Source organism: Vigna unguiculata, chromosome 5 (genome assembly GCF_037176805.1).
Source record: "Vigna unguiculata cultivar grain cowpea cultivar isolate G323 ecotype 2 chromosome 5, ASM3717680v1, whole genome shotgun sequence".
In the NCBI taxonomy this organism is placed as follows: Eukaryota; Viridiplantae; Streptophyta; class Magnoliopsida; order Fabales; family Fabaceae; genus Vigna; species Vigna unguiculata.
Window position 1 is genome coordinate 21,648,233 of NC_140796.1, and position 19,806 is coordinate 21,668,038.

Sequence of the window (19,806 nt, forward strand, 5' to 3'; positions counted from 1 at the left end):
TTTGGTTGGCTAGGGAGAGCCATCATCTAGGTTTGGTCTTTTTCAAGTTTTTAGGTGTTGCTTGGTGGGTTTTCAAGTCTGCAAATGGAAGTCTTGTTGTGCTTTCTTGAGATTCTTGTGAAATTCAAGAATCTTGGTGTTTTTTGTATATTTCGAAAGTGTATTCTTGGTGGGTTGTGTAAATTTTTTGAAATAGTGCAAAGTTAGGCTAAGGTTGCCTTGACTAACTAGATGTAGCTCAATTTTGAGTGAACCTGTATAAAAATCCGTGTACAAATGTTTGATCTTTCTCTTTTTGTATGTTGTTTGATAAAGAGTTTCAAGAAATTTGTTTTAAGCAATCTTTATATGGTATTTGTTAATTTGATACAATCTAAAGCTCTAACTTTGTTTGTATTATTGATTGGAATCAATCTTGATAAGTTACTAAGATTGTTTCTAAGATTATCATCAATTTCAATTTTGTACATAATTTTCTTGTATTTTAATTGTTTCTATATTTTAATATGTTGAAAATTATTGATTTGTCTAATTGATTGTTTGTTTAATAAAATCAACTTGTTATCTTTGTTTTTAATCAATTGAAAATGCATATTCTAGTAGCAATTGCATACTGAGTTTTTTGTCATTTTCATTTGATTAGAAATGTTTTTACAAGTTTAAAAGGAACTAAATTTTCAAAAAGGCCAAATTTTGGGTGTGACATAGAAACTGAAATAAAGTTGGAATGCACTTGCAGAGGTTGGCAAGGATCAAAACTTGAGCGAGAATTTACAGTAAAGTCATCATATAACGTTTTACATTAAACCAATGCGGAAGTGTGTATTGCATATAATATGCTATGGAGAACTAGGACTATTCCAAAAGCACAAATATTAGGTTGGAGGGTTTTGTTCGATAAGTTGCCAATAAAGGATAAATTACCTGTGAGGGGGATCCATTTGCAAAATAATATGTGTGAGCTATGCTCAGATTGTAAGGAGAGTGAATCATACCTCTTTTTTACCTATAGAGTATCTTAAAGGGTATGGAATATGTGTGATAGGTGAATGGGGTGTCTTCGGTGCATAACAATCAATCTAATGCTAATTTCCAACCTTTCTACCTCTTTAACCTAAATAGCAACCAAAATCCAATCTAGAAAAGGTATGTGGATAGTAATTATATAGGAAATTTGGAAACATAGAAATGGAGTTATTTTTAGGCAAAGGAGGGTGGACCCAGAAGAAATCTTTGGTTTAATCCAACTGAGCACATGGTCTTGGTTGAAATACAAGATGCCAAATGTTAATTTCTCTTATAGTGATTTGTGTTTATGCCCTTATTATGCTTAAAATATCTATGAACTGGTAATCTCTGTGTGTTTCTTATTGCCTTAGGTGACAAAATAACACTAGATAAATGAAGGCTTAAAGCATGGTTATAGGGGAAGACACATAATAATAAATATGCAACTTTTTGCTATGAAGTCAAGAAGAAATACAAGAAACACCAAGTTTGGCTATTATGAAAGGCGTGCTAAAAGCATAAGGTTCTACAATTATTTTGGTTTTCTTTGTTTTTTTTTTTGTGAACTGCACACTAAGATTCTTATATATTTATGTATCTCTAGTGGGTTCTGTGGGTGTTGAATCATGAGAAGGGTTAATTTGTTGAATCATAACCATGCTCATATATTGATCCGACTCATGTGAGAAGTTTGTATTTTAAGCAGCTTCTCTTCTGGAATCTTTGCACATATTATGATGAGGACTAACATGTACTTTTCTGTAAAAGAATTAAAGTATCACATAAATGATATATATATATATATATATATATATATATATATATATATATATATATTCCTTGCTAATAAAAAAATATAAAAAAACATAAGTCACAAAAATAGACCATAAACAATAATGGCTTAAATATAGCTAGATGAGAATAATAGTCATTAGGCTACATGTACCACTAATTTGGAAAAAAGGATGTAAAGAATGTGACAACGGGCACCGAAGTCAAGATTAATTGTAATAGTGGGATGAAATATTACATAGCAACTTATTTAAAGGATTAGATGATTATGATTATTCTCATATTATAGGAACTATCTAACTATATTCAAAGGCGGCTTAAAAGTTTGGGAGGCCTAAAGCAAACTTAAAAAATGAAGTATTTTATTTAAAATTTATTTTTTTAGTGTTTTAATGCAAAAATTATTTATTAAATTATCATAATTAATTTCATTTAACATTTCTTCTTCTTCAATAGATAATAAAGCTAATTCATTTAATCTTTCTTAGGACATTATTGACACTGGAATTGTTAACATTATTTTATAAGTTATATATGCATTTAGAAAATAATCTAATCCTTTTATATAATTAAGATTGTCAATTGGTTTATCATTTTTCAAACCTATAATTTCTCTTAAGATATTTAATTATGAAAATAAATCAAATTCATCACTATCCAACAAATTATCATGTTTTAAAGATTTTCAAGGTTTAAGCATTTTTCTTTAAAAAATATACAATTCAATGACTTCAATTTTTTAACACTACATAAAAAAAAACAAAAAATATTTTCATATATTTTAAATTGTTCAAATTCACTCTAAAGTGTGGCAATTTCTTTATTTACAATATACGAAAAGTAATCAATTCTAAATGATTCTTGAAGAGATTTTACAATTTCATTTTCAATGTTTCCATCAAATTGTTTCTTTTCGCATCTAATATGTTTTTTTACAAAAACTTAGGTTCTTAAGTTTTTACAAAAATTTACAAAAATTATGCTCCAATTAATCTATTATCCACGAAAAGACTAACCCCTAATCTAATTAATAGTTTTGTAAAAAAAATTCAGTTCCTCGTCAAAATATATTGAAAAAAGCTCTTGAAACTTGTAAATTGAAAAGTACCGAAAAACAAAATTAGGCAAAAAAAACACATTTCTATTTTATTACAAATCCAAAACAGAATAAAAACTACAATAACACAAATAGAAAGAAAAAACATACTAACAAAAAATGAGATGAAAAATTGGTACACACGGGCAATATGAAATTGAAGGAATGTAATATGCCAAGACTAGGGATGGCAACGGGGCGGGGCGGGGACGGGTTTCACTATCCCATACCCATCTCCGTAAAAAAATTTCATCCCCATCCCCATACCCAAACCTAACGGGTATCAAACTTTTGTCCCATTCCCATCCCCACCAAGTAACGGGTATAATCTCGTACCCATACCCGTACCTGTTTACTTACTACTTTAATATTAATTTTAACTAATTTTTATAAAATAATAAAAATTACGGTAAAGGAAACATAATATTATCAAATATTCAATATTAGGAGTATGGTTGTTTCTTTGATATCAAATACTTTGAAATAAATTATAATTGTTTACATTTTAGATTAGAATACCAAATAAAATTTAATGAGAACACAAACATTTATTAAATTTGCAAACATTAATGAAACCTAGTTGATAAACTTTAAAAATATTTTTTTTAAAACTATAAAAGGAAAAAATATTTTTTAAAAAATATAAAAGGAAAAAAATATTTAAATTAAAATATATTTTAAATTTTTGTTTACTTCAATTTTTTAAATTATAATGAATCTATATTTTATATGCTAATAAAAGTTATAATACATCACTTGATCAAAATGATGCAAAAAACAAATAATAAACATAATAATTAAATTTTAACATAGATCTTGTATCTTTTGAACCACAATATATGTTGGATGGTGGTAAAAAAATATTCATGGCAATTACACTAAATTTTTATATTATAGTAAATAAAAATTATTTATACAATTATATTGAAAAAATTAAAGTATGATTGTAATGAGTTAAAAAATAAAAAATAATTAGATAAAATTTATCAAAATAGTATTCTACATGATGAAAATAAACAAAAAATAAAAATATTAAGAAATTATCAAATGTGTGTCTTATAAACAATTTGGAGACTATTGGAAGTAATCACACAAAAAGAAACAAATATATAATTAAGGGTATGATAAAATGAAAAATATCTTAGAGATCTAAGAAAACTTTTCAAATATCAACATATATACTCAATGGTTGATAAAGAAATGACGCAAAGAACAAATAATAAACATAATAAAATTTTATCATAGATCTTGTATCTTTTAAACTCCAATATATGTTGGATGGTGATAAAAAATATTCATGACAATTACATTAAATTTTTATATTGTAGTAAGTAAAAATTATTTATACAATTATAGTGAAAAACTTAAAGTATGATTGTAATGAGTTAGAAAATAAAAAATAATTAGATAAAATTTATCGAAATAGTATTCTACATGATGAAAATAAACAAAAAAAATTATTAAAAAATTAACAAATGTATGTCTTATAAACAATTTGGAGACTATTGGAAGGAATCACACAAAAGAAAACAAATATATAATTAAGGGTATGATAAGATGAAAAATATCTTAAAGATCTAAGAAAACTTTTCAAATATCAACATATATACTCAATGGTTGATAAAAAAAATGACGCAAAGAACAAATAATAAACATAATAAAATTTTATCATAGATATTGTATCTTTTAAACTCCGATATATGTTGGATGGTGATAAAAAAATATTCATGACAATTACATTAAATTTTTATATTGTAGTAAATAAAAATTATTTATACAATTATAGTGAAAAAATTAAAGTATGATTGTAATGAGTTAGAAAATAAAAAATAATTAGATAACAATTATCGAAATAGTATTCTACATGATGCAAATAAAGAAAAATAAAAATATTAAAAAATTAACAAATGTGTGTCTTATAAACAATTTGGAGACTATTGGAAAGAATTGCACAAAGAAAAAACAAATGTATAATTAAGGGTATGATAAGACGAAAAATATCTTAGAGATCTAAGAAAACTTTTCAAATATCAACATATATACTCAATGGTTGAAAAATAACAAAAATTGTTTTAGCGAAATAAAAGAGTTATTGAAATGAAATAAAAATTAATAATAATAAGAAAAGATTTTTTTTTATATTACCAAGTAAATGAAATGTTTATGCTATTAAACACTTAAATTAAGAGTATTAAACATTCTCATGTGAAAGGAAAATATACAATAAATAAAAATATTAAAAAATAATAGAAATATTCAAATGTTAGACATAATTTTTTTTTTAATTGACATACATCATTTTAACATAATTACATAAAGATTATCATAAGATAAAAAATATATTGGAGATGCGAATGAGTTTCATGACAAACCAAATATTTAGAAGAAATAAAAAATAAAAAAAATATATAGGGTTACTTAATTAATTGTGAATGTTTTAATAATTTAAACGATGATGAAAATATGGTGGGGACGGGTATTATGGCGGAGATATATTCATCCCATCCCCATCCCCATACCCAATTGAAAAAATCGGGGATTCCCCATACTCATACCCATACCCATACCCAGTCAATGCGGGGATTCCCCGTCAAAACGGGGACGGGTTCGGGCAATACCCACGGGGACGGGTTTATTTGTCATCTCTAGCCAAGACTCTAAAAAAATGACTCTTAGAAGAAAAGGAAGTAAAAAGAGACAAGAGAAATTACAAAGAGATAAAAAGATAAAAAAAGAAAATAGGATTATAAGAGAATAAAAATAATTAATCATTCTCTTCTTTGTAAACAAAATTATAATTTACTAAATAAAGGTTTTAACTCATTAATTATCATTTTTAATACCAACAAAAATTAACATACACTAGTAATAATTTAATTAAAATTTATTCTCAAACATGAACTTATAATTAATGTAATATAGATATATTAATAATAAAATATTTTTTGAGACTTTTTATATCTCAAACATAATTTTATAATTAATTTAATAGAGATATTTTAGTGAAAAAAAATATTTTTTTGAGGTTGCTTTCTTAAAAATAATTTTATAAATAATTAATTAACAGAAAAATATTATTACTAAATATATTTCTTTTTCTTCTTTTACAGGAGGGAGTGGTTTTACTTGTTTTATCCCTCATTACTTACTCAAAATCTAAAGTCTAGAGTTCTCTTGTTTGTACTTTCATTGCTAGGTGAGGGCAAGCTTATATAATGTAACCCAAGCCAAACGGCAAATTATGTATGGGTATGCTTACTACATGCGTTGATGTTTATAAACTTGGTGAAACGTAGGATGAGGTAGGTGTTCTATATATACTATTATAAAAAGTTGTAATTAAATTATAAATTATTTTGTTTCTAAATTTTAGGAAAATCATGTAAAACATTTTTTCCAACCAATGACACATGAAACATTTTTCATAGAGAAAACTAAATTTTATAGTAGATTATAATATATCATTCATTTGTTGAACAATTTTTTTTTTTAACTTCATGAAATTGAGAAATAGGATAATTTATAATTTAGTTTAGGAAGGTAAAACAATTTTCTTTATGATAGTTTAGAAAAGAAAAACTTTATTTAATCCTGGCAAATTTTATAAACACCTCTTTTTTTATGTAGTCTATGTATATATTTTTTGCTATACACATATTGCAACATCCTCGATATTTCATTTAATATAATTATGTATATCGAAACAAAAATTATGGTTATGAAATTAATTACTTTGAAAACATTTTTTTTCTCACTGGTTCAATGTTATATCATCTAAAAAATTTCTACATTCTATATCTCTCAAAGACTATTTTGTAAAAGGTTTACATTTATAACGTTAGTTAGTATATGTTAATTAGTTGAATTAATTTATACTGATAGAAAAGGTAAGTAATGCCATTGATATTTTTGTTTAGCATTTAGTGATAGAAATTTACACACATCTTTTACAAAAGAAAATCTTAATTTTTGTTTAGCATTTGAGTATATCACTTTCTGTAATCTCAGAGTTCCTCTGTTTTTATTGTTAAAAAATCTACAAGTATCATCACAGAAGAAAAAAAAAATGTCTTAAACAAGTCGATCAAGAATACCTCGCTTTCTGTTCCAATCAATTCACATGGCGTCGTTTATGTACAATTTGTGTTTTTACTTTGTCAATCTTTCTACGCGCTCCGCATACATGTATCAAGGCCAAAAAAACATGCAGAGAGAAAGTGAAACTAAGAATTGTAGAGAAGAAAAACGTGGCTATGCATAATTTGACCCTTCTTCAGCCACAAAAAATAAAACTGCACCACAGTAGTACACAATAAGCACATGCACCGCAGAGTACGTTAATCATGTTTTTGTTGAAGTAAATATCAAAGATTCTACTTCTTAACTCGATCATCCACCAAAATTTACTCTGTCAACTTTAGATCTCAGCAACAGTTCCAATGAATACAAATACTCAAGTCAACTATTGTGAGTTTATTGGTCACAGAAAATTGACCAAAAATTATGACAATACTCCACATTCCATTGGCTCTCGCTTCATCACAACTGGAGAAAAATAGTTAACAATTTTTTGTAGTTAGAAAAACCCGTATCAGTTTCAGACACATGATTGAGTCAAGTTGAAGAGACAGACCAGCAAGTTGTTTATATAATAAAAATTTCTGATTTTCAAGAAACATTGACACCTTATGTTTTAACCAACTTATTATAAAGTTTATAATTATGATTCGCTCACATCACTTTCTCCCTTTTATATTCATTTATATCATCACTCGTTTTCTTTTCTATATTTCTCTTGTTTTCTTAAGAAACCACTCATCACATTTTTCATTTTCTTTCTCCTTTTTTCTTTCGTATCTCTCTCTCTCCTACGCCAACTTTATACATGCTTGACCAATACAGAAATCGTACATGTAAATTATGTCTAAATAAATAGAGAGATTAAAATATTGTACGTATAATATCTGTGGACCCAAGTGTCCCTCGCAAATCATAGGAAATAATAATGTTAAATAAGAAGAAGATGAAGAATTCATGTGAATATCATGCTACAGAAAACATGTCATATCAAACGAACCCAAGTAGAAGCTGCTCTCCAAAGTTGGACAAACGTGAAACAGGAGATGAAAGAAGACTATATACACACTAAAACAAAAATATACTCAACCATATAATATAATATATAATATATATATATATATATGTGTGTGTATAAATATGAGTACCTAAAGGCATGTTATTCAATTTCAACATGGGAAATCAAGTAGCTGAACTGTAGTCTTCTTCTGGAGCCCATGCTGGTTTATATTCCTTTTTCTTTTTTTCTCCTTTGGCTTTCTTTTTCTTTTCTTTAAATTTGTTTCTTCTTTTTCTTTCTCTTTATATAAATCCAATTCCTTTTGGGGGGAATCATAAAAGACAAACAGCTCTATTTTTATGTGCCCTTCACTCATTCTCTGTGCCTCTCCAATCAAACCCCACCCACCCTTTCTTCCTTGGGAAACATATCAACATGGAAAGTGATGCTGGGGAAAACTTGTTCACCACATTCTCCTCCTCCTCCACCACATCCATCACCATCTCCACCACCATCTCATCATCATCATCATCATCATCTTGTTCATCTGCAACATCTTCATCCCAAACAAGTCCTCCAGATGATTCAACAGCAGCTCAGAATCAAAACACCCCAATTAGCAACAAGAAAAGACAAAGAAATGGTGATGATAACAAGCACCCCAGTTACAGGGGTGTGAGAATGAGAGCATGGGGCAAATGGGTGTCTGAGATACGTGAGCCAAGGAAGAAATCAAGAATATGGCTTGGAACATACCCTACTGCAGAAATGGCTGCTAGAGCACACGATGTTGCAGCTTTAGCCATCAAGGGTCACTCAGCTTACCTCAATTTCCCCAATTTAGCTCAAGATCTTCCAAGGCCCATCACCACATCTCCCAAGGACATTCAAGCTGCAGCTGCAAAAGCAGCAGCAACCACTTTCTTTCATCATGCCAAGCATTGTGAACCACAAAAGGATGAACAAAACCATGCAGAACAAGCCTCATTTTCAACTCAAGCTCAGCATGTTCAAGCAGAAGAAGCTTCACCTTCAACTCTATCCATGGACACTACTCAAGGGTCTTCAACTTCTCACTCTACTGCAGATGATGACACACTCTTTGACCTTCCAGATCTTTTCCCTGATGAAAACAATGGACTTTTTTTCTCTTATTCTTCTTCTTGGGGTTTATGTGCTGCTGATAGTGGATTCAGGCTTGAAGAGCAATTTTTGTGGGAGAATTACTAGTATTGCAGATTGTTCCATTTTTAAAAAATAATAATAATATTAAGAGAGAAAAAAAAAACTGCAAATTGTTTACCCTTTACTGCAATAGTGCAATCTGATGCAAGAATAGCACTTAGGGAAAAAGTTTACCCTTTAGTCTGTAAATTGTGTTGCCCATTGCTATTTTTGTTTTGTTATGGATTAAAATATAAAGGGAAATATTTGACAAATGTGACAAATGTCTACCACTGTATAAACAATAAAAGAAGCTTCTTTCTTTTGTGCATGCATCACATGGAAATTTCATTCCAGTCCCTTTCTCTCCTTTTTCACTGTGAAATAATGAATGGTAGTTACTGGATTTGGGAGATGTTGGATTCCACCATTTCGTTCACCATGTGTGGCTTATCTGGTAATCTGAAGATTAGATCTTGCACGAAAAGAACGTTATTGTTTGTTGATTTTGTTCTGAGCATTTTGAAGAAGTTTTGATGATGCTGTTGTTGACTGTAAAGCAAGCCAACCTGAAACTCTTTCTTGCTTTTCTTTTTATCTTTCAGTTGGAAAGATTTCCACAAGACTAAATGCATCATATATTAATCATTTCTTTACCAATTGGTTCATTAAATAAACTATCATGGAACAAGTTGTGCTCATAAAAAAATCATGAACTCCTCGATGGAATAATTCTTCCTCCATCATCACTTTTTATTATTAAGTATAAAACAAAGTTATCTAGATTCCTGCTTGTATATACACACACTTGTAGGAGTTCAATAAGTTGGCTCCAAGCATCTTCTAACCGAAGCGAATTTGTATCTCCCTCGATACTTTGTATAGATGCTTTAAATATTTACATTTAGTTCTATAATATGATTTGTTTATAGTTTAGGTTAAATATATTTGTCAACGTAAAATTATATTTTGTATTTAATAAAGGTTAAAATACCTTTTTGTTACAATATTTTGGAACCTATTTGAATACAAAACTAAAATCAAGACTTATTTAATAAAATTTAATAAATTAAAATAATATTTTAACCTAAACTAAATTATATATGTGCTATTTTTTCTCTACATTTATAAAATTTACATAAAGCGTTTTTCTAGTAAATGTGGAGATTATATCACATTATATTGTGAATTTTCATTTTTTAATATTAAAAAATAAATTTTAAGTTTAATTCAATCTTATAAAACTAGTTTATTATAATGGAAGGTTTATACTTACTAATATACTTTAAACTCACTTTATGTTTAATGGATATAGGTGTGGGATCTCTGATATAATCTTTACTTCAAGGTATATACATATCGTACATAAAACTAAACAGTAATGAATGATTTAATAATAGTTCGATAATAACACAATAATCCACCAAACAATAAGTTTGTTATGATAGATTTGGATGACTTATCTTAAGAAATAGATTTCGAACATAATTCAATCTTACAAAACTAACTTATAAATAAAATTACATATATAATATATAATCTTATTTTTGGCTAATGTGAAATCTTCAAATATTTTAATTAATTTTCAGAAGACACACTAACGAAATAAATATATAATTTGATTGAGAAACAAAATTATAATTTTTAAATATATTGTAAAAACTTAAAACATAGTTGAATATGTATATGTGTCGTATACAATATAAAATACGTAAATTGACACAAACCTCCCCATTATATGTATTAATGGGTCTGGAATTGAATTGGGTCTTGAATATACCTTGAGTTAAGAATTGGTAAAACAAATTTTATTACTGAGAATGGTTCACATGTGCTTTATATTTTACATATTATTTATGGATTAAAAGTATAAATGATGGATTCCGATCTGAATTATTAAAAGTGACTAAACGAAATTGCTAAACGACACGATCTCCTTTTTGTAGAAAAAGAGGGAAAAAAAGATGAACGTATGAGGTGGTACTATATCATCTTTGACAATGATTTATTTTACGATTGGCCAATAATCTTTTCAACGTCACATTGGGTTCAGTATTTCGACTTACAATGATTAGTGCCAGCTTTTCTCCACATAAGTTTTCGCAAATGCAAACATGTTAGCTAATTAACAAACCTCACCTCTGTTACATCACCACGTCCCTCCAAGTTAACCCGCATTTTAAAACCTCTTATTACCTTACCCATTAAGGACTTAAAAAAGTATTCAAAATTATATAAAAATAAGTTCAATTTATTAAAAAAATATAAGTGTTTAAAATGTTTTTTATTTTTGTCTATATATTATGTTATCTAATTTTACCTTCGACGAAATTATATGTATGTTACTTTTTTTTTCAATTCCTATTTTTTTTTATTTCTTTCAGCTTGTTAATTAATTTAAATTTGTGAAGAAAAAAGTGAATTAATCGATGAATTGAATAGAATTAAAAAAAAAGTAATTAGTTGATCAATGAATTAGAAATAAAAAAAAATATTTAACAGTTATATCATCTTTTTCATATAAAATATCAAATTACAAAATTCTTATATATATAAATAAATATATAAATTAACTATATTTTGTAATAAAAATCATAATTAAAAGTATCTAGATTTATGAATTAGTTAACACTTGATTAAATCTAAAAATAATATATCTTTAAAATAAAATAAAAACATTAAAGATGTTATAGATTATTAATGAATCAATTGAAACATAATCTACATGACGCACTATAACTTGGAAAAATTCTTACATTGGTTAAGATATAAACTTCTGAAGCAAAATATATTTCACAGAAGATTATTAGGAATTTTATACCCTAATAATAATCTTATAAAAAGAAATAATTCTCTAAGTTTTTTTTATAAGATTATATGTTAAAGATTTTATGTCCCAACTCAGATAAATATAAATATATATATATATATATATATATATATATATATATATATATATATATATATATAAATTCATTCTTTTAGGAAAGATTTATCAAAGGAACATATTTTATAAGTATTTTAAAAGTATTAGTCTTTATTAGATAATATTTAAAATTGAGTTTGCTTTCTAAACACAAAAATTTGTTATTTTACTCCACTATTTTTTCGTATAAGAACATTTATATAGTTCTAGTGCCTTGAATTAGTGGTTTATGATTGTTGGAAATTGTTCAGGCTCAATCGTATGAGTTGTCCTTTCCACACAAATATTACTTTGATTTTTTTTTTTTTTTCATATTAGTTCTAAATCCTTTCTAACAATACTTTATCTTCATTCCTGCAAAACAGCTCAACAAATCTAACATCAACGTGTAAAAATTGATGAGAGATGAATTTGCATTTTCTAGTCATCAATAAATTCATATGTAATGAATTTAGCACATGATTTAATATATAGAAATAAATGAAAAAAGAACAAAAAAAGATTTAAAATGTCACAAAATTAACAAAAGTAACAGTTTCAAATTGAGTACTAAATAGTACATATTTGAAAATTTTCTTCTTGTATAAAAATAAAAACAAATGGTGTATAGATACAATTTCTGAAAAACATGGAGATTGTTTAACATCAACGAGAAAATAAATCCAATATATCCTTAGGAGAACAACATGAAACAAATGATAGAGGCTAGACACAAAATAAGGTAAAGAAGAAATGTCTATAATTATTCTTAAAGTATGGTAATTGTTTTCATATCAAATTCATTGAAATAACATAATCAATTATTGTATTTGAAATATTATTTGCTTTGAAATTTGTATCTCATTTACAATTTTATCCTTAAGTGTCTTGGAAGATTAGAGAAAAAGAATATATTTAAACTTTTCATATCTGTATAAGTCATTTTATATCAAATATAAAGAAAGGTCTACGTACATATCAAATATTTATATAATGGACTTCATATGGGTTGTTTGTTGAGATTTTCAATGAATCATTCACATGAAAATTTTGATTAGGACTACTAACCTACTCATCTTTTGGTTACCAATTTGCATATTTAATCATTTTTTAAACATTGAGTTACATTTTTATTAGGCGACTAATGTTTCAAACACTTATTACTTTTATATAGGTTAACATGAACATTATATGTTGATTATTTAAAGACAAGTTTTTGAGTAATATAGTAATATGTTTTTGTTGTATGGTTTAGACACTTCATTCATCATCATTTTTATGTTTCTCTAGTTCCACTATATGGATCAGTTGATTGATATAATTAATTTTCTTGGAGTAACTTGTGCGTTTTTTCCAACTATGAACTACCATATTTTGTCTTCCAACTTGCGTTTTAAAATTACTACATTATGAATAGTGTGTTCTTATAGATCTCAATCTAAATCCCATGCAGACTCTCATGTGGTTTTGAAAGTAAGTACAAGTTGAGGTATCAAAGATTTTATGTCAAGTTTCCTATTTGAAAATCTAAACCTAGATAGTAGTAGTTATTAATATTGTGAATTTCGATGGGTTACCATAATAAATATAAATGAGGGTGTCAGCTTTCTTATTTATTTATCTGCACATTTATTTTTAAATCACATATTTTACACAAGAAAAAACAAAATAGTTTTACTTCTTTCTAAAATAAAGTAGAAAACAAACAAGCTTTATACCATGGAAAAAATGAAGAAGATCATAATATCACTTTTCAACCTTTCATTACCACTCGTCTAACTTGGAAGCCAATTATCTTGTAATGATTAATCACTACTTTCGCTAACACAATTATGATAGAAAATCTTTTTCAAATCATTTGTTGATAACATAAGGGAATCGAATGTATTTTTAATTTTATCTTATATAACAGATTATGATATTTTATTGCATTCGACATCATTGCTTTGATGTATCTCTATGTTCTATCATAATTTTATAACTCTAATTTGTGTTACTTTTATATATATTTTATGATATAATTGTTTTGCGAACTTGATTTTGTAAATCAGCTATAATAAATTCAAAACTCAAAGATTTGTCATAAAAAAAAGGAAAGATCGTTAAGAAACAGATGATCTAATAATTGTCCTAGATATTAGAGTATCTCTCATAGTCATAGTGAAATTTTAATAAGGGTTAAAAATATCATTTTAGTTTCTAAACATAAACATAGACGTAAAAATTGTAATTCGTCTATGTCTCAAATTTTGATATATTTTAATTTATAAAATTTAAAAATAATAGATATAGTCCTTCTAATCCAATTGTGTAAAAAATGTTGACATGTTAAACATGTTTTAGGATAACGTTTTAATTATTTACACCATTTTGACACGTTTCTACTCAAATGTCCTTAAAACATCGATTAACAAGCCAAAAAAAATATTGACATTAGGTTAAAAAGACTATTCATTTATTTTTAAAGTTCTGAGAATAAAATGTATTAAAGTTTGGAACGCATTCAAGTTTAGGGACTAAAATCATATTTATCCTTTTTAATAGCGATTGGAAGATATTCTAAGATATATTTGTTGGTGTAAATATTTATATATTAATAGTATATGTGACTAAATCTAGATAGTTTGATTAGGTCATGATATTTCTTAATATCATATATTTATAGAATATTTGATATATATCCGGTAATGTATCATCAGTCGAAAGCATACATCAAGATTCTCCAATCCACTTAGATATTGCCACATGTCCAAAGGTCTAAATGTCAGATCTCGGTAAGAACATTTGGTGCCCATTGTGGGACCGATAACAGAATCATCAGTCCCACAGGACCAATAACAGAACCATTGATCTCTTAAGTCCTTTATTGGGGATGATTTGTTCATTCCCCTTAGACCTCGTTTGAGGGCTTATGTTCCTATTGCGCATAGCTAATAGTTCCACACCGCTTAGAAGGCAAAGCCTAAGACAATTTTAAGGACAAAACTGTGACGGACAAGCTCCAAAGAGGACAATATATCGAATGTATGGTAATTGACAACGATTCTATCATTAGACTAGTAAATTAAAAGCCCTTCATGCGAGACACTGAGTTACTTAAACTAGTAAGATTAAATAAAAGCCCTCTAGGCGAGGCACTCAATTACTTAAACAAATAACATTAAATAAAAGCCCTTCAAGCGAGACACCAAGTTATTTAAACTAGTACCATTAAATAAAATCCCTCTAAACGAGGCAACAAATTATTTAAACAATTAACATTAAATAAAAAGCCCTCTAGGCGAGGCACCAAGTTACTTAAACTAGTAACATTAACAAAAAAACCCTATGAATTAGTCGTTGAGTTACTTAGACAAGTAACATTAACCAAAAGCCCTACAGGTGAAATACTAAGTTACTTAGACCAGTACCAATTTACCTTAAAGTCCTCCAAACGAGGCAAATAGTTACTTAGATAGTAACATAAGTAACGCCCTCAAACGAGGCACTAAGTTATTTAAGCGGTAACATAAATGAAAGCCACAAATGATACATTGGGTTACTTAGGCAGTAACATAAGCAAAGCTCTCAAACAAGGCATCTGGTTACTTAGACAGTAACATAAGTAAAGCCTTCAAACAAAACACCAAGTTATCTAAACGATAAAAAAAAAGTCACAAATATGGCACCCAAGCTACCTAAACGTCAACATAAGCCTACAAATGTGGTCCCCAAATTACCTAGACGATATTCAATCAAACCAAGTAATCTTAAAGAGCAAGGTCCAAAGAATTATGTTTTTATTAAGAAAATATATGATTTCATTTATTTATTTTTAAAGTTTGGCAACTAAAATATATTAAAATTTGAAAGAGAAACTAATTATAATTTCATGTGAAATTTAGGAACTAAAAACAAATTTAACCATTAAAACAATAACAAATATGAATAATTAATGAAATTAATCTTTGATATGCTATAAACTCTGAAACATGTGTTCATTTAGCAAAGTTACAACTGTCAAAGCCTTGTAACGTTCTTTTTGTACAGATTGATGATCCATTAATTATATGGATAATTAATCAAATAAAGTGTGTATTAAAAATACGACCACAATTTGTTTTCTATTTAAAATCATGGTATGTATAGTAAGATAGTTATTCACTCAAATCAAGTAATCTAAACATTATGTTTTTATTAAGAATATATATATATATATATATATATATATATAAAAGATTATTTCAATAATGTTCAAAAATACTTTTTAAGAAATAATTTGATATTGAAAGAAATTAAGAAACATGAAGCATGAATATTAAAACATAATCAATTATATATTTTGTAATATATTATTGCATACTTCTTTATATACAGCTCAAAAATTCAATAAGAAAGTACAACCTTCTATCTATAAATGAACACTAATTCAAAGATAAACATAATATAAGCCTATGTTTGTGTAAAGATTTAAATGATCATGCTATTAAGTAGAAATGCATTTTTATGTGTGAAGATTACAGAAGTAATAAATCATATTTTTGAAACCTATAAAGACAAAAGTTGTTAAATGATCAATATATGATACGACAATATACTTTCTTGCAATATATTTATTTCTTCTAAAGCTCTATATTTTTCACTTTGTAAAGTTATCCACATGCGAGGAAACTCTCGTCATATTCTCTTTTTGAGAGTAATGTTCTACACATTATAACATATTAACTATCAATATAGTACATTAAAGTGACACGTGTTAAACACATTAAGAATATGCAATTATCTAGAAATGTTAAAATAGGTTACAATTTGTGAGTCAACTTGATCCACCACAGGTTTGGACCAGGTTGAATTAAAAAAAATTTCAAATTTTGGTACAAGTTAAAAATGAATCCAATCCACTAAGAAATTGATTTACCCGAAACTCGTGGTGAGCCGATTGGCTCATTAATATAACATAAAATTTTAAATATTATTATAATAAAAAAACAAAAAATCATAAATGTTATTCTCTCTCTAGACTAGTGTAACTTTCCATTTTGGCATAAAATGAATTATACAACTTTATATAGATATTTAGAACAAATAAAATTGTGTAAAATTGTATAAACTAAAAATTCAAAACGTAAAATGACACATCAAAGTCACAGTTATTAACTTAATGCCACTTTTTTTTTTGCTTTTAGTACCTTTCCTTTTGGATGAATGTAACTTTTGTGAACTTATAAATCTATGATACACTTTAACTTTATTTATATTTTAATCAGAATTATAGTTTAAATTATTTTTTAGAATTGAAAAAAATTAGATTTTTTTTAATTAAGTGAAACAATCTATTTAACTCATCAACCTATGATGAGCTAGGTTAAATTTAATTTTTTTGAACTTACTAATGAATAAGCTCACTTAGATTCACTAACTAAATAAAGAAAATTAGTAATGAATCGACCAAACCGAATAGTCCAGCTCTACAATTACGAATAAAGTTATAAATGAAGACTACTACAAATTTTAAGTATAAAAAACATGTCAACTACACATTGAAATCTCATCATGACTAATAAATATTTCAATTATTTCATACATTTTCTCGCTACTTTTATGCATTTATTTATCTTGTTGCTTCATTTACCATTACTTCAACTTATATACATTATTTCTATTTCAAGTTATAAAGATTTCAATTTACGTTATTTATTATTTATTTTAAGATCGTTTTACCGCTTTCAAATGTTTATTTTAATGTTAAAATACTCCAATGGTCCTCGTTTTGGTTCAAAAATCTCAAATTGGTCGTCGTATTTTTATTGATCTCAATTTCGTCCTCATTTTTGTAAATGTGTATTAAATCAACCTTTTTCGTTATTAGTTGGCAAACGACGTTTATTCGTGATGATGTGGCTATTTTGTGTATTCTTACGTGTCATTCAGTTATGTTTTGACACAGGTGTTCTTGCTTTCTCTTTTAAAAAGAGATTATGTTCATAACATTTGAAGGTAAGGGTTTGAAAAGGGTGAGGTGAAGTTGTCTCCTCCGTTCTGATTTGCTAAGACCGGTAATGTCTCCCTCTCATTCTTGCTCGTCCTGCACTTGCAATGGTTGGGGAATGAAAAATTCTAGCGTTTCTTCTCATGGGGTGTGGTGAGGAGGTTCGATTTAACACCTGTTTGCTATTGCGGTGAAAAGGCAATCACGAGAATTGCTATAACTGCTAAGAACAGGGGGAGAAAATTTTGGGGTTGCCCAAAGTTCAAGGTATGATATTTGTTGTTTTGGTGGACGTTGTTTTCGTATTTTGGTTTTGGAAAACCTAATTTTGTAATTGGTATGTAATTGGTGGTGTTGATTTTTCGTTGGACAGGGTGGAAGTGAAGAATTTGTTGGCTGCAACTTTTTTTCATGGTGTAGTGAAAATGTACTAGAAGAAAGATGTGGTCCTACGAAGAATGATGATGATAGTGATGACACTGCGACGAAGATGGTAGAAAGGGATGACCAAAGCAAATTAATAAAGACGAAGATGGTAGAAAGGGAAGGGGAAAGCAAATTAATAAATATCGAGAAATCTATTATGAGTTTGGAAAAATGAGTGAAAGTGTTGTTTGGAATGGTTTGTTTCTTGTATGTATTAAACATATTTCTATTCACAATGTATTAAACTTCTTGATGTAATGATTCAAAATGAATGTGAAAGTTTCAGCACCCTTGGAATGTAATGACAAATCCATTTCAATTATTGATTTTTGTCAAGCATTTTGATTTTGGTACTGAAATATGGCATGGATATATTTGAATATATTGTGTTCGAGTACACCAAATGTGATATAAAATGTGTACATATAACTGAATTTTTGTGGGACAAATCTGTGTTCGAGTAATCTAACATGAAATGTTCACTTTATTATGTGTATGCACCACATTCCTGTCATAGTTATTTATGCCAATATTGTTTTAAGCAAAGCAAAACAATATCTTCTCTTACTACAATAGAGATCAAGATTCAGTGATCCCATTAAGACAGATTAAATGGTACACATCCATCCCAACATCAATTAAATGGTACAAAATAGCAAACACATTGGTCATCCATCCAGATTATCACACAAATCCATCCATCCATTCATTACTTAAACACTATCAACATACAATAGATCCATATATCCACTGCCTACACAGAATATTGATCACGGCCAAAGCAAAAATTGTTCAAAATACCATTACAGTGGACTGCCCAAAAAGACTACATGGCTATGCCTATTCAAACACTCAAAAATCAACAAGAGTTTAAACAACATCTACAAAGCAGATTGAAATATGTTTTCTACAAATGCTCAGGGCTTCCAAACACGTCCCCTTCTAGCCTGGAGTTCGTTCCTCATTGGTTGGACAAATTGGTTGCTCGATGCACGTTGAGATTGACTTGGCACTGATTTGGACTGATTGGTTGGTGGACGAGTTTGTGTTCTTGCTGCTGGTAGTGGGCTAGTTTGTTGTGATGGGGCTGATGCTGTTGGTGGGCCACTTTGCTATGATAGGGCTGATGCTATTGGTGGGCCACTTTGCTATGATGGGCCTGATGGTGTTGGTGGGCCAGTCTGCTGTGATGGGCTTGATGGTGCTGGTGGGCCAGTTTGCTATGATGGGCCTGATGCTTCTGGTGGCACAAATGATTGACTTGGTGGTGGCACTAGTTTTTTAGGACAAGCAGTTCTATTATGACCAATTTCCCTGCACATAGCAAACCTTTTGCAAATTCCTCCTTTTCGTAATGTGGTGTCGTCCTT

At 28.0% G+C, this 19,806-nt stretch overlaps 1 protein-coding gene across 1 annotated transcript; it reads left to right on the plus strand.

The window, feature by feature from the left end:
- The first annotated feature begins 8,137 nt into the window (after positions 1-8,137).
- LOC114183997 (ethylene-responsive transcription factor ERF035) lies at positions 8,138-9,472 on the plus strand. The gene has a single exon (XM_028071225.2). The coding sequence runs from the start codon at positions 8,409-8,411 to the stop codon at positions 9,201-9,203; it is 795 nt and encodes a 264-aa protein (XP_027927026.1). The 5' UTR covers positions 8,138-8,408; the 3' UTR covers positions 9,204-9,472.
- Positions 9,473-19,806: the final 10,334 nt, after the last annotated feature.

Bases quoted from the DNA above. Each gene is read 5' to 3' on its own strand.
- LOC114183997 (XM_028071225.2), top strand. From the start codon at position 8,409: ATGGAAAGTGATGCTGGGGAAAACTTGTTCACCACATTCTCCTCCTCC.